Source organism: Oryzias latipes, chromosome 18, assembly GCF_053564925.1.
Source record: "Oryzias latipes strain Hd-rR chromosome 18, Olatipes_Hd-rR_3.1".
NCBI classification, from domain to species: Eukaryota; Metazoa; Chordata; class Actinopteri; order Beloniformes; family Adrianichthyidae; genus Oryzias; species Oryzias latipes.
In genome coordinates, this window is record NC_136254.1 from 27,945,797 (window position 1) to 27,959,533 (window position 13,737).

Consider the following 13,737-nt stretch of genomic DNA (forward strand, 5'->3'; position numbering starts at 1 on the left):
TATTCAGGCACCTGGGTGTAGATGGGGATTTAACCTTTGTGATTCCATTTCATTTTGTTTTTGTTTTGAGGGTTTAGGCACCATGCCAAACAGATAAACCCCCTGAGTGAAAAGGTTGCACTGACTTGGAAAACTTCTGTAATTTTTAACCCGTGCTTCCTTGTTCAGAATGTGAGCGACTGGGAAGGGTAACAAGAACAACAAGTTAGTTAAAATACGTTAAAATATGAAACTCCTAAAAGAAGTTAACAAAACAAAACCAATTCAGGCAACTTTACACTGCAACTCTGGTTAACAATAGAATAATTTAAACATTTCCTGTAGGTTTTCATCAGGTTTGCACACACTGTTTTATTTAAAATTACTCTGTCAAATATAAAGTGTGGATTTTAAACTGATTTCTAAAAAGTATTTATCCATTAGTCCATTGTAGTCACTGAAAAACATCTGACGAAATTTTTCTTTTTACTTTCTTTTAGTTAGTTTTTGTGGTTGGTAATTGAAAGGTCTCTTCCATGAACTGCCATCCTATTGTGGGGAGAGATTAAAAGCTTGAGTGGAGCGATGCTGTCTGCATCATAAGTCAATGCTAGGGTCTACCGTGATGGACACGTCAGAGGGTAAAAAACCAGACCAAGAGCGGTTTAAACGTCCCTTATGGAGAAGCTATAAATCCCGTTGCCATGATGGAAATCGCCCATTTCCTACTCGTGACGTGTCTGGTGGAATAAACCCATTTGTCAGAGATTTTATGCCCATGACTGTGTTCTGAAACAACCAAAAACATGATTCTACTACTCCAGGATGGGTGAGATGACCAGAGGTTTAAAAAAAGCTTTTTCCTGTTCATCTCTGTAATAAACGGTAAGGCGCATGGTGATAAAACCTCCAACCTATTCTCTTTCAGTGTGTTTAAGTTCTAAAAGAGCTCTGCTGATGCCTCACAAAAACATGCAGGAAAAAAAAAACAATCTTTTTCCTTTGGAAATACATTAGTAGTTCACTCTCTGTGTTAATACAAAATGATTGAGATACTCTGTCACATTTGCACATTTATCAGAAGAGTTATTGATGCAGGAAGTCTAAATCTGTGAAGACCTTTCTAACTTTACCAAGTCCTCTGAGTGCTGGACTCTGATTGGTTGACTCCCCCCTCCTCTAACCCCCCCCCCCCCATTCAATTTTCAGACACAGATCAGTTTTGACACAAGTTTCTAGCAAAGAGTGGTCAGAAGTCAGAGCGCAGTTGGATCGCACTTGTGATTTGCGCCAGCAGATTTAAGCACACACAGAAGCACATTTGAGCAGTTGGAATCACAGATTGGAGGTTGTAACTCTAAAGGAACACATGCAAATGGGAATTTGTCAGTTCCAATGTAGTTAGTCAAACTTTACAGCAGAAGATTTTAACACACACATGCAGATTTTTAGTGTGCAAGTTCTCACATTCTATTTTACAAGTTCTCACATCAAATCTACAAGTGTGTACTTTTTGTGTACTGATGAGTATTACCTACATAAAACTGCAAATCACAGCAACACACCACTCAATGCCAAAACAGATTAAAGATCACAACGACAATCGAGGAAGCAAAACAAATAATATAAAGCACCAACATTGCATTAGAGAAATTAAGCCAAAATTCCCAAAACCAAAACATACTTCCCAAAAAAATGAAAGGAAATTAAAGCAAAACGGTTCAGGAAGCAAAAGTACTTCAAAGAAATCAAAATGAAATATTAAAAAACAAAAACGTTTTCTGTTTTCCCACACAAGGAAGTAACTACATATTTCACAGCTCATTGCCACATCAACAGTCTTTTCAGTGCTTTGTATACGTAACTCTGATCAATCCGGTAGCTGAACTAGATTATTTTACTGTGAAGTACAGCAGAACTGTCACTCGCTTTGCCTTAAGCATTTTGACTGATACTCTGACTGAAGCTCTGCGCAGCACGTCTGCACGGCCTCACTCGTTCTTCTGAGCCTGCCATGAATCACCAAAATCTGCTTTTTTTATATGTTAGCTGCACACAATTTTCACAGAGTACCAATTCCTAGTTAACACTAAGTTGTGTATGGATCACTGAGCGCAGCAACAACAGCAACCGTAAAGCTGAGAGTGTAAATCTACCACAAGGTTTTCATGAAATCTTGTTGTCGTTTTGGGGTGGAACTGCTAAAAGAGGCTCGGTGTGGTGGGCTGTCGACCAGTGGTTTTTTGGTAACCTTTAAAATTACACAAAAAATGAAATGTCACACAGAATAATAATTTTCTTACACCACAAATTATTTCAATGTTGAAGTAAACTTTTACATATTTCCTTAAAATTCAGACCACGTAGAAAAAACACTTGTGTAATGACAATATATTTAATTTATTGTGAGTAATATGCCACGTACATATACCATATACAGTAGATGGGGTTACAAGCAGTTGACAGTATAATGTGGCAGGACATGGAGCCATTACTGAAAACTTGCAATAGTGTAAACACTCTGATAACATTTAATTACAAACAAGAAGACACAGAAGTGCTAAGAATGAATGTAGCAATCTGAATTAATCTTTAATCTGTTAACCCGTTGAGCATGTGCACAGAATATTAAGTTCTAAAAGCTGAAATATTTTATTTCCTGTTTGTTAGTAAAATTAGATAAACATATTCATTTTTAATCAATAGTTACAAGTAATGGGCAACTGCCCTATAACCACATCCCAGATGAATAAATCAAAGGTTACTTATGAATAGCAACTTATGAATCTAATGCCTTATTTATTATTTCCATTTTTGGAATTGGAATCTTTTAAAGAGGCTGTTTTCCAGGGTAAAGTTTTCCAGTACTACTGCATTCCTGGACTGCTGTAAAAGGAGGAGGAGTTTTTCTGATGTATTGGTGGAGGAAAGACAAAACAAACAAGTAGCAAGCAGGAACACAAATTCAAAAGAACTCAAAGAAGATCATATCTAGTGAAATGTGTTTATGGCAAACGGCACATTGTCATGCAGTGTACACTAATGTAAGAAAGGAACATTAATGATTTATGGTTTTCTTTTAAAGGTTTAACTCATGGATCATCGAGTGATCTTCCTCATTTTTGCAGGTCAGTACTTTTTAAATGAATATCCAGGATTATTTTTAATTAACATTTTATTTTAGTATGTGCATTTGCATATACTTTATAAATAAACTGAATAAATAACCTCTTAGCCCTCATTTAAGTCCCACTCGAACTATATATTAGTTTTTATTGTAAAATAGTTCCCAGTGGAATTTCCTTTATGATTATGCAGTTTTGAGCAAAAATGCTAAAAATCAGAGCAAAAGGGATACTTTGGCCCATTGATCCCATTGATCCAACACGGTTTGAATAAAGAAACATTCAGAAACGCAGTTATAAACTTAAATTATTTTGTCCTCCATTATGAGAAAAAAGCTACATGAACATGTTAAAAACACCAAAAACACGATTTTTATTGGAGTAGGTATTTTAAGCCTTAGTCAGGTGCACCCGTATGGGGAGTTGACCCATATGGGTGCTGCTGTGTTTTGGGGCCCTGAAGAGCTTGTGGAGAGAAACGGCAACACCTTAAGGCAGAGGTGGGCACGGAGGGCCGCATTCCTGCATATTTTCCAACATACCCTGCTCTGGCATGTTCTGATTGGCTGGATACACCTGAACCAGGTAATCAGCCATGAGTAAGGCAAGAGTATCTGGAAATCATGCAGACACACTGGCCCTCAAGGCCTGGAATTGCCCACCCCTGCCTTAAGGGAAGTGCAGGTGTGCCTTGAAATTTAGCTTGGGGATTGGATGATCAGCTCAAGAAATGTAATGAAAACAGAACGTACCATTGTGCGTTTGGTCACTATATCGTGATGCTTGCACTATGACATATGAGTAATGTCTTTGTTCGATGTTCTTACCTGTAAACCTGTAAAGGTTTGCCCTTTTTTGTTTTTTTTACCTGTAGACGGCCTGTATTCACCTATAAGGACATTTGGATTTAGGATTTTTGGTGTACAGTATTGTACACTCTCCAAATAATGACAAATCACTTGCTGCTGTCTTTTCCAGCTCTATCCTATCATTTTTAAAAGGACATACAGTATTTCACAATTTTTACTCAAATATCTTAGCCTGAGAAAACAGCAACTGTAGATTGAGTATAGGTGTGCCTGTCTTTTTCTGTTTTATATATATATATATATATATATATATATATATATATATATATATATATATATATATACACACACATATATATATACATTCATTCATTCATTCATTCATCCATTTTCTATACCGTTTTTCCCTTTCGGGGTCACGGGGCTGCCGGAGCCTATCGCGGCCACTTGTGGGCGGAGGCAGGGGATGCCCTGGACAGGTCGCCAGTCTGTCGCAGGGTAGAATGCTCAATCACACACCCATTCACTCTCACAGTCACACCTATGGACAATTTAGAGTTACCAATTGACCTATGAAGCATGATCCCAGAGAGAACCCACGCATGCACAGGTAGAACATGCAAACTCCACACAGAAAGGTCCCCCATTGATGTTGTTTTTCATTAAACCCCCAACCGGAGGCAAGAGCGCTAACCACTGCGCCACCGTGTAGTGGTTATATATATATATATATAAAGATATATAGAGATAGATGGGTTTATTTTACGTTAATCATTAAAATGTTCTGAAAGTCACATTTTAAAATGTTGATTTGTGACTATGCGGAAAAGCCTGAAAATCCAACCCATCCCATTTTTGACATTCAAGAAACTTTATCATACATACCCAATGTTGACAGCACCTGAGAAAACGAGCTAAGGTCTAGACTGTTTACCTCAACTGCCTCTGGCATTTTCAATGTAACCCAGCAGGAAGAAACCCAGCTGTAACCCAGCAGGAAGAAATTGGAGAGAAAAAATTTGAATACCTTTTTGTTTTGTTTTTTTCAGGAGCAGTGCTCAGTGTTTCCTTTGCACAGACTCGTCAGTTCTACTTTGTGAACACTCCTTTAAACTGGAGAGATGCTCAGAGTGTCTGCAGACAGAACTACACTGACCTGGCCACCATAGAGAATACAGCAGATGTTGATGCAGTTATTGTTGCATTATCAAGTTATACAGGTGAGTATTTCAAGTTGGGCAGATAACCCAAGTTGAATAATTTTTAACCAGTTTTTACTGTGTACAAACACCCCCAAAAGCCCCTGTTGAGCAGTATATCTCAGCTTTGACTGCACCAAGAAGTACAGCTGGTATGACTACCATGACAACTGACAGGGAACGTGAGATGACCCTAGATGAGCTCAGATGTTATATTTCCTTATTTTCTAATAATATCCACATGCATAAATGCTTTTTTCAAAAGTCAGCCTGATTATACTAGTCTATGATTGTACTACTGCTGTCGTGGTTCGATACATACAGTGGGGCAGAACAGTATTTAGTCAGCCACCAATTGTTCAGGTTGTCCCACTTAAAAACAGGGATATCTCATTTATGACAAACAAAATGAGAAAAAATAAAAAAAATCACATTGTCTGATTTTTGAAGGATGTTGTCATGATTAGCTGAAGCGAAACAAACCCAGACGCTGAAACCCCATGACGGATGTATTTGTAAATTTTGGTGCCTCGCCGGATTTGACGTGCAAATTTCGGCCAATGAGATCAACCACAAAGGTTTCCGACCTTAAGTGACAAACACACCCACTTAACACACAAACCCAGCGAGCGCGCAAAATGAAGTGAGTGCACAGAATCACTTCTCAGTTACGATTGTGTGCAGTTGTAAAATGTGTGGTTGCTCGGTTAGAATTGCGCCTGCGTGGTTGTAAGGTTCCTCACTCACTTCCTCAGTTGTCTTTACGCTCGTTCAATTTATGGCAGCCATGAAACGCCATAGCCTGGCCTTAAAGTACTATTTCAGTCACATGCTCTTAAAAAGTTGATAGTATCTTGTTGTATTTTTAACTCTTTTTTTTTCTCTTTCAAATCAACTTGTTTAAATTCTGCTTCAGTTTTTTTATTTTTATATCAGTATTAAAAAATCATTTTAACCATTTTAACCTGAGGGAAAAACAAATACACAAATGTTTGCTGCCCTAAAATATCAGAGCTGTGAATTATAAGGCATTCTTTAAATCACTGGAAACAGAATATAAATTTTGTAAAATTCAGAGAATAACAGTATTTTTTTTTCTTTTCTTAAATACTAAAAATAGTTTAATTATGCAAATGGAGTTTTTCCAGGTCCTCACGTTGGTACTGACTTTTGCTTTTGGAACAGTTATATCTACATTTTTACATTATATCAATGACTAAATAAATTCCTTTTTTATTTTAAAGGGAAAGCCTGGATTGGTCTACGCGATGACATGGTAAACAGTTGGAGGTGGTCTTTGAGTGACAGCAGCTTTTATGGTGTTGGAGAGGCAACATTTCGGTATTGGACCTCTGGCGAGCCAAACAATTATAATGGTAAACAGTTGTGTGTCCGCCTTTATGGTAACAACGCCGATTGGGATGACGATGAGTGCACTAACCCACGGCCTTTTGTCTGCTATCGTGGTGAGTTACTTTTCAGATTTTATTGACTTCAATTGTGCATTCTCCTTGCCCTATTCTTTATCATTTGAAAGGTTTATTAGTCTCCCATTTTAAGATGTTTGAGTTTCAGCTCCATTCGTTGTAGGTTGTTGCTGAAGCTAAACATCAATAACTTTGCTTCAAAACTTATATATTTATCTGTCAGAATGTTACAATGAAGGAAAACGTTCCTTTTAAATCTCCCAATTGATCAGAGTATAATTTATTCATTTCAAGTGTCTGCTGAGCTTATATTGAACTTGATGCCTGTTTATGTAAAGTATTTTTGGCAACATAGAACTGTTGACACTAGAAACTGTTATTGATCTTGAATTCTGCTGCACCAAAAATCCAGCCGGTGTTCCTCTTTCTGCAAAACACCTCTGTTTTATTAAGCATTGGATGTGACTCTTGCTTAAACTGAGAAAAATCTTCAATTACAAGATTTCAAACCAAGAAGATGGTTTTTTTTTTGTCATTTGTGTTTTTCTTTTATTTATTTGCAGGTATGGTTGCTGGCACACCCAGTTACATTCTAATTAACACCCCATTGAACTGGACAGAAGCACAGAAACACTGCAGGCAGAATTATGTGGATTTAGCAAGGTACAGTTGCACTAATCTTTACTTCACCTTGGATCTGCTTTCCAGAGAAACCTCTTCTCTAAAGGAATAAAACAGATTAGTTGATGTAAATTTAGGATGCACTGACAGTTTTTCTTGGCCCCCATCTGTACACCGTTTCTCAGTTGCAGTTTCTGACTCTTGAAGCTATTTCTCATTTTTGCAATGCCTAAACTGTACCTTGTGGCTTCCAAATCCTAGTTTTCTAACAATAAAGTTTTCACTCATAATCAGGAAATAGTTCGATATATTTAGATGAACCCTTTAACACTGAAACTTTAGCTCCAGTGTTGACATTCTTTAAGTTGTTTTAACTCTTCAACCGTTTATGCAATTAACATATTTCCAGTGGATCTGAGGCTTCTGAAGTTTTATCACAGCCATCATAAAGCAATAAAAGATTGATCCACACAAAGCAAATAACTGTTGAATTGTAGTTAAAAATCTATTTTGCATTCATTGTCCTACAAAAGTGGTGACTTATAAAGTTTAAATTTGCTAAGTAATTAGTATCAAAATTTACAATTTGATGTGCAAAGCAATGTTTTTTTATTGCATAAAAAACTAATAGCATAATTGAGGCATACTGCAGTATTGCAGCATAGTAACATTAATTTGTTGTAGTATAGAAAAGATGTCAGGCAGAAGCCGTAAAGAAAGACGCAAGAGTAAATTCATTAATGCAGTGAAAGATGCTCAGTGATGCAAAAGATAGGGTTGGATGGAGGATAACATGTTGTGATGACCTCTAAAGGCTGCAACCAAAGAATAGAAAGGAGTTGAACATTTATAGAGATGATTTTTAATTCTTTGTTCTAATAACTGGAGGTTGCTTAGAAGATACTAAAAAATAAACATTTTACATCATTATAAAGATTTAGCTATTTAATCTTTCACATTTTTGTGTTGTAATGTAAATATTTTCTTTTTACAGCATACGGAATAATACAGAAAATAACATCATTAAAGCTCTAGTAGGAGCAGTTACGGTCTGGATTGGCCTGTATCGCCAGAAAGTGTGGTCTGATGGGAGCCAATCTGTGTTTCAGTACAACATAGTCAGTCAACAAGGCTCTTCTGGAGATCAATGTGTTACTGTAGAGAAGCCGGGACAATGGTCAAATAATTACTGCTCTTCTCAATTTCCATTTATTTGTTACAAAGCAGGTATGTATGTTCAAGTACTGCACTGATTAAAAGTAGGCAATTACTGTTGTCAGTTAAAAAAGGAGACATGATGTTATTGATACTTATAATAAAATCAAAACTTCTATTGTGTGTTTCATTCTCAGTTCCTCTGAATGTGAACAATTTGACTTTATTGAGAAGAACAGAGACTACTGTCACTCTGCAGTGGAGTAAGATCATCAATGCCAGCTATGTGCTCCAGTTTAATGGTACAGAGAGGATGATTGCAGCCCCTGATGGTGATGGACCAGTAACTTTCACAGTCTCATCTCTCAGTGCTGGAACAACATACACATTCAATCTTTACTCTGTTTATGGAAACACCAGAAGCACCGGAGTACAACTGACAGTAACAACTGGTAAAATGATCTTGATTTGTATGTATTTTTCCTAAAGGAATTCACTTTAAATGTTATTGAATGTTAGAGCAGCCACTTATTTCAGACTAAGTTATGAGAAGTTGTGTTGCTGATTCCAGCACATGGCCAGAAACTGATAAAGCAGAAAAATACAAACAAACTACTACTACTGATAGGGTGCCTTCTTATTCCTGGCAGTGATAATAGTTTGAATCCATAGTCAGGCTGTTATTTACCTTTCATCCATGGGACGAGGGGACATAAAAAAAAGCAAAAATAGACAGTTATGATGATAAACCTCCAGCAACTTGTTGTTTTTTTATTCTGTTCCCTCATCCCACCATTTCTTTAATCATCCTCTAACTTCCTTAACCCTACGCCTTTTTCTTTTCTTTTATCCTCTAATCTAGTCTCTGATATCCCACTGTCTTCTCTCCTTCTATTCATTCTGGTCAAACAAAAAAGGTACACAAACCAAATCAATATAAATAAAGTTGAGCTTTAAATTCAAAAGGGGTTTACAAAAAATACACTTTGTGTGTCAGAACATTCACAACCCCCTAACCTAGGGTAACAGTAAAATGTAACACAAGAGGCCTTTAGCTCTGAGCTGTTTGCTGAGCTGCTGGACAGGAACAATTTTTTATAAATGGAAAAGTTGGGAAAAAAATGCAAACCCAAATCATTCAGCCTTTAAACCACCAAATAATATTAACTACAGTCCAACCCCCCCACCCCTTGCATGGGTTGGACTAAAAAGGTATTTAAAGTCGTCCACCAGTCTTTCTCTCTTCAGTCCTGATCACCTGGGTAAACAAAAAATTACCTCCATAACAGACAACTACCTCTCCATATTAACAGAAACATAAATGACAATACAACATAACCCCAAAGAAAACATATACACAAATACGACAATGATCCTAACAGGCCACGACAAACTCCCAAAGTAACTGGGACTGAACTCCTCCCTCTTTCAAATTCAGAGTCAATTATTAGAATTACTGAGGGATTCCAGACCATGACTAGACTGGGTTTTCTGCTACTCCAGTGAATGTGTAAATGTGGATACAAAATTTTAAATTAATTTGTTTAAATGAAAATTTATTTACAACTTTATAATGTTTTTTTTTACTAAATATATATTTCTTGCTTATATTTTAAAACTTTAATATTTCCTCTGCTTTTTTTTAGCTCCTCAAAATGCAGAAAACTTTAGAGCATCTGCACAGACTGAGACCAGCATTACTCTTGAATGGAGTAGAATGAACACAAATATCAGCTTCGTGCTGCAGTTTAATGGAACAGAGACAAACATCAGCGCACCAGAAGGAGGAGGACCTGTATCATACATGGTCACATCACTCACTGCTCGGACGAAATACACCTTTACTCTCTTCTGTGTGTTTGAAGGCATAAGAAGCAGTGGAGTTACAGTTACTGCATTTACGGGTAAGAATCTGTGCTTGGTAAACTGTGCTTATGCTCAGGATGTGTTCACACCAGCCTGTTTTGTTTGAAGTGTATTTTGTTCTTCAAACGCTACAATTTGCTACTTTTAAATTGTAATCAACATACACCAAAAAGGACTGGGCTGACGCATTTGCTTTGTTAAATGTTTTTGTTTCCATAGAAAAGTGAGTCTTGATCAGTCATAAAAGAAAAGTTTTGGTACTTTGAAAGGGAACCTAGTTATAGTTCATTGTGCACAGAAAATATCTGTGTGGACCAGATGGTCAAAGCAAACCATCTGCATTGTATTAAAAGGACTGTTCTCAGTTTCTAGTTTTCTTAGTGTAAAAGCACATTTGCATGGCTTTTGTATGTAAATGTATCCATCCAGTTAATGCAGTTGAAATGCATGTTTTTTATTGGTAAGACATTTCAATCAAATCCTGATTTTATTATTCAACAATGTATAGTGCAAATGTTCTACAATATAATATCATTTTTGAGGATTCTTATGTTTCAATGGAATATTTATATTAATTTCTAATAAGAAACCTTGATAACTATCATAGAACAACAAACTCCAGCACTCTTCTTCTCTACTAATTTATCGCTATGTCTTTAAAATACATATATTTTTAAAACATGTACTAATTTTTTTTGTAAGATTTAACAGTTAGTTATTTTGTTTTACACGCAATCCTCCTGAAACGACTATGATGTGGACTCTAAGGGCCCAGTAAGTAATTCTTTAAGATGTCAACATAATTTCTATTAATATTTGCTGAATTCAAGATTCAAAGGGTTTATTGTCATTTGAACAGTAAGAAACGGGTTTCCCTGCACAATGAAATTCTTACTTTGCTGTCTACTACGAATACAAAAAAGTATACAGGAAACTGAAAATTCACACAAACATACAAACAAAAACACAAGATGTTGTTATAATTCCAGATTCAGTTTTGTGTTTTGCTTTTTTTACTTGTCCAAAACACATGTTAAACTATTTCAAAGTATTGATATCTCAATGATTGTGTCACGTTTTCATAGATACTTTGGTTCATTTGAACATGAGTTTAAGCTCATTGATTCAACAATCAGAGTCAGACCTAAATGAAGCTTTGGCTGAGGTAAGACTGGCTTTATTTGTGATGTTCATTTATAAAAATCTTTAATATAGTTTTTTTTTTTTAAATTATAACTTCTTTTATACTTTCAGTTCTTCAGACAAAACTGTTCCTTACAGCAGTTTTCCTTGAGGATTGTTCAAGTCGATGAGAGCATTGAAGGAAACGCATGAACACAAGAAGACTCAATCTGCAGAGTTTTACTTGATGAATGTTTGTAATTTCTCTACAACAAACTATTCTTTGAAAATAATCAGCGCTGGTTGTGAGGATTGGGTTGATGGTTATTGGGGAAACTTTGGAGAAGTAAAAATAATGATAACATTTTCTTTGGAAGGTGCAGGGTTATTTATACATTTTTTTTGAATAATCAAATGGAAAAAACCCAAAGGAAACTCACTGAAAGCCTTGGTGAAGAATCTTCTGGAATACTTTTTGTTTTACTTTACAGAACAACTGTAATACTGCATCTTATCAGTCACATCCCCTTACCATCATGAACTGTTTAAGTACAAAATAAAAATTTAGCAATCTTAAGCTCTTTTGTATAATTATATAATCATTTAATTTTGAAAACGTGGATTTTACTTGGCTAAAGTCAGCATTCCTTGTGTTTGAACTTCTGGTACTGTATGCATACAAGTAGATACATTGTTCCAAAAACAAAAAAACTTTACTTTAAACATCTTTTGTAACAAGTTTTTTTTCTTTGTGTTTCACCAGATTACTTTGTGACCCATTTATGTTGATATTTAGAAATCTGCACCAACTAAATGTGAAACTTAATAACCATGTTATAAAGTATATTATTAAACAAATATTAAGAGGAAAGTGGGAGCAAATGGGTAACTCTTGCGTCATCCATTTTATGTATTTCTGATATATGTAACTGTATTATTCATAGTCACAAAATCCCAAATAAAAACTGATGGTGGAAAGTATCCATGTTTGTACTATTATTTTAAAGTTGTTCATTCACTTTTTACTTTATCAACTACTTTTGCAACTTCTCTATTTAGTTTTTCTTAGTTTATCCCATTTTTCAATTACTTAATTACTTTTTCTATTTATACTTTGTGGAGTATTTATACTTTATGTTTCCAAGTGTTTCAGCTGCAAAGGAAGGCGGGCATGTTTCTGGTTTACATCTGATTTTAAAGCAGGTTCTGGTGGTAGCAATTGCTTTTTTTCTCTCTGGACTCAAATGGCAACAAATGTAAAGGTCTCGTCTGTTTCTGCTGCTTCTAGGAAGACAGTTTCATGAACAGAGCTGCTTTTTACTTAAAGGAGTCCTTAAATACTCATAGTGAGTTTGCCTGACAACTTGTGACAGCTTTATATGAACATTACATTATTTTTTAAGAAACTGTAAGAAAACTATTAGGAAGTGTAAATATAAAGGATTTCAGTCATAGCTGATTCATAATACTTGGGTTTTTACTTCTATAATTCAATGTTTCTGTTTTATAAAAAAAAGTTTGTTTTGCAGAGACAGTAAATGTTCTATTATGTATGATCTGTTTTATCTACGTGGATCACAAGGCTTACAAAGCTGGAATAGACTCACACAAAACTGTAAAACCGTTTTTACTGTAAACGTTCTGCTGAACTTCTCTTGGAGGACATTATACAGACCAATTGAAGAGAAAAGGCCACACAAATAAAAAAGATTTGCAGCTGAGCTCCTTTCTCAGAATCAGAATCACTTTATTTGGCAAGTACAGCGCATGTACAGGGAATTTGTCTTCAGTTTCTTGTGCTCTCGTGCAAACTAGCATGGTATAGAAAGTGTCAGGGGTAAGACAAACAAAAGGATAAATAATAAAAAGAAGGTAGATGTATGAATAAATAAACATAAGTAAATAAAGAAATAAAATAAAATAAAAAAGTCAAGAATGCAGGAGCAGTAGTTCCAGTTTGACAGTTTCTGTGGTTGTTCAGTGTCCTTGAGTGGTCCGGAGTCAGGAGTTCATAAGAATGACAGCTCGGGGGACGTAGCTCTCTTTGTGGTGGTCGTTTTGGTTCGCATTGTCCTAAAGCGCCGCCCTGACGGGAGGAGGCTGAAAAGGCAGTGTCCGGGATGAGAGGGGTCTTTTACGAACCTGCCAGCCCACTTCCTGGCTCTGGATCGGTACAGGTCCTGAATGGGGGGAAGGCTGGAACCAATAATCCTTTCAGTGGATCTAATGATTCTCTGTAGTCTGTTCCTGTCGTGTCTGGTAGCTGAACCAAACCAGATCGTGATGGATGTGGTCAGGACAGATTAGATTATTGCCATGTAGAAGATGGTCAGCAGCTCCTGAGGCAGGTTGAACTTCTTGAGTTGTCGCAGGAAGTACAACCTTTGCTGAGCCTTTTTCCGGACCAAGTCAATGTGAGCGGTCCACTTAAGGT

The 13,737-nt window shown here is 36.2% G+C and overlaps 1 protein-coding gene and 1 long non-coding RNA gene across 2 annotated transcripts in view; both read left to right on the top strand.

The window, feature by feature from the left end:
• The first annotated feature begins 2,778 nt into the window (after positions 1 to 2,778).
• The window catches only part of LOC101163113 (C-type mannose receptor 2-like), a 68,800-nt gene continuing 57,841 nt past the window's right edge, over positions 2,779 to 13,737 (top strand). The window contains exons 1-7 of the mRNA XM_078936241.1: positions 2,779 to 3,107; positions 4,963 to 5,133; positions 6,357 to 6,578; positions 7,103 to 7,202; positions 8,155 to 8,387; positions 8,513 to 8,767; positions 9,962 to 10,219. Coding sequence (XP_078792367.1) covers positions 3,074 to 3,107; positions 4,963 to 5,133; positions 6,357 to 6,578; positions 7,103 to 7,202; positions 8,155 to 8,387; positions 8,513 to 8,767; positions 9,962 to 10,219 — 1,273 coding nt within the window. The 5' untranslated portion in view covers positions 2,779 to 3,073. The remainder of the gene's footprint in view (positions 3,108 to 4,962; positions 5,134 to 6,356; positions 6,579 to 7,102; positions 7,203 to 8,154; positions 8,388 to 8,512; positions 8,768 to 9,961; positions 10,220 to 13,737) is intronic.
• LOC144987167 (uncharacterized) lies at positions 10,260 to 12,284 on the top strand. The gene is made up of 3 exons (XR_013651045.1): positions 10,260 to 10,955; positions 11,267 to 11,346; positions 11,436 to 12,284. It is a non-coding gene; the product is annotated as an uncharacterized LOC144987167 (long non-coding RNA).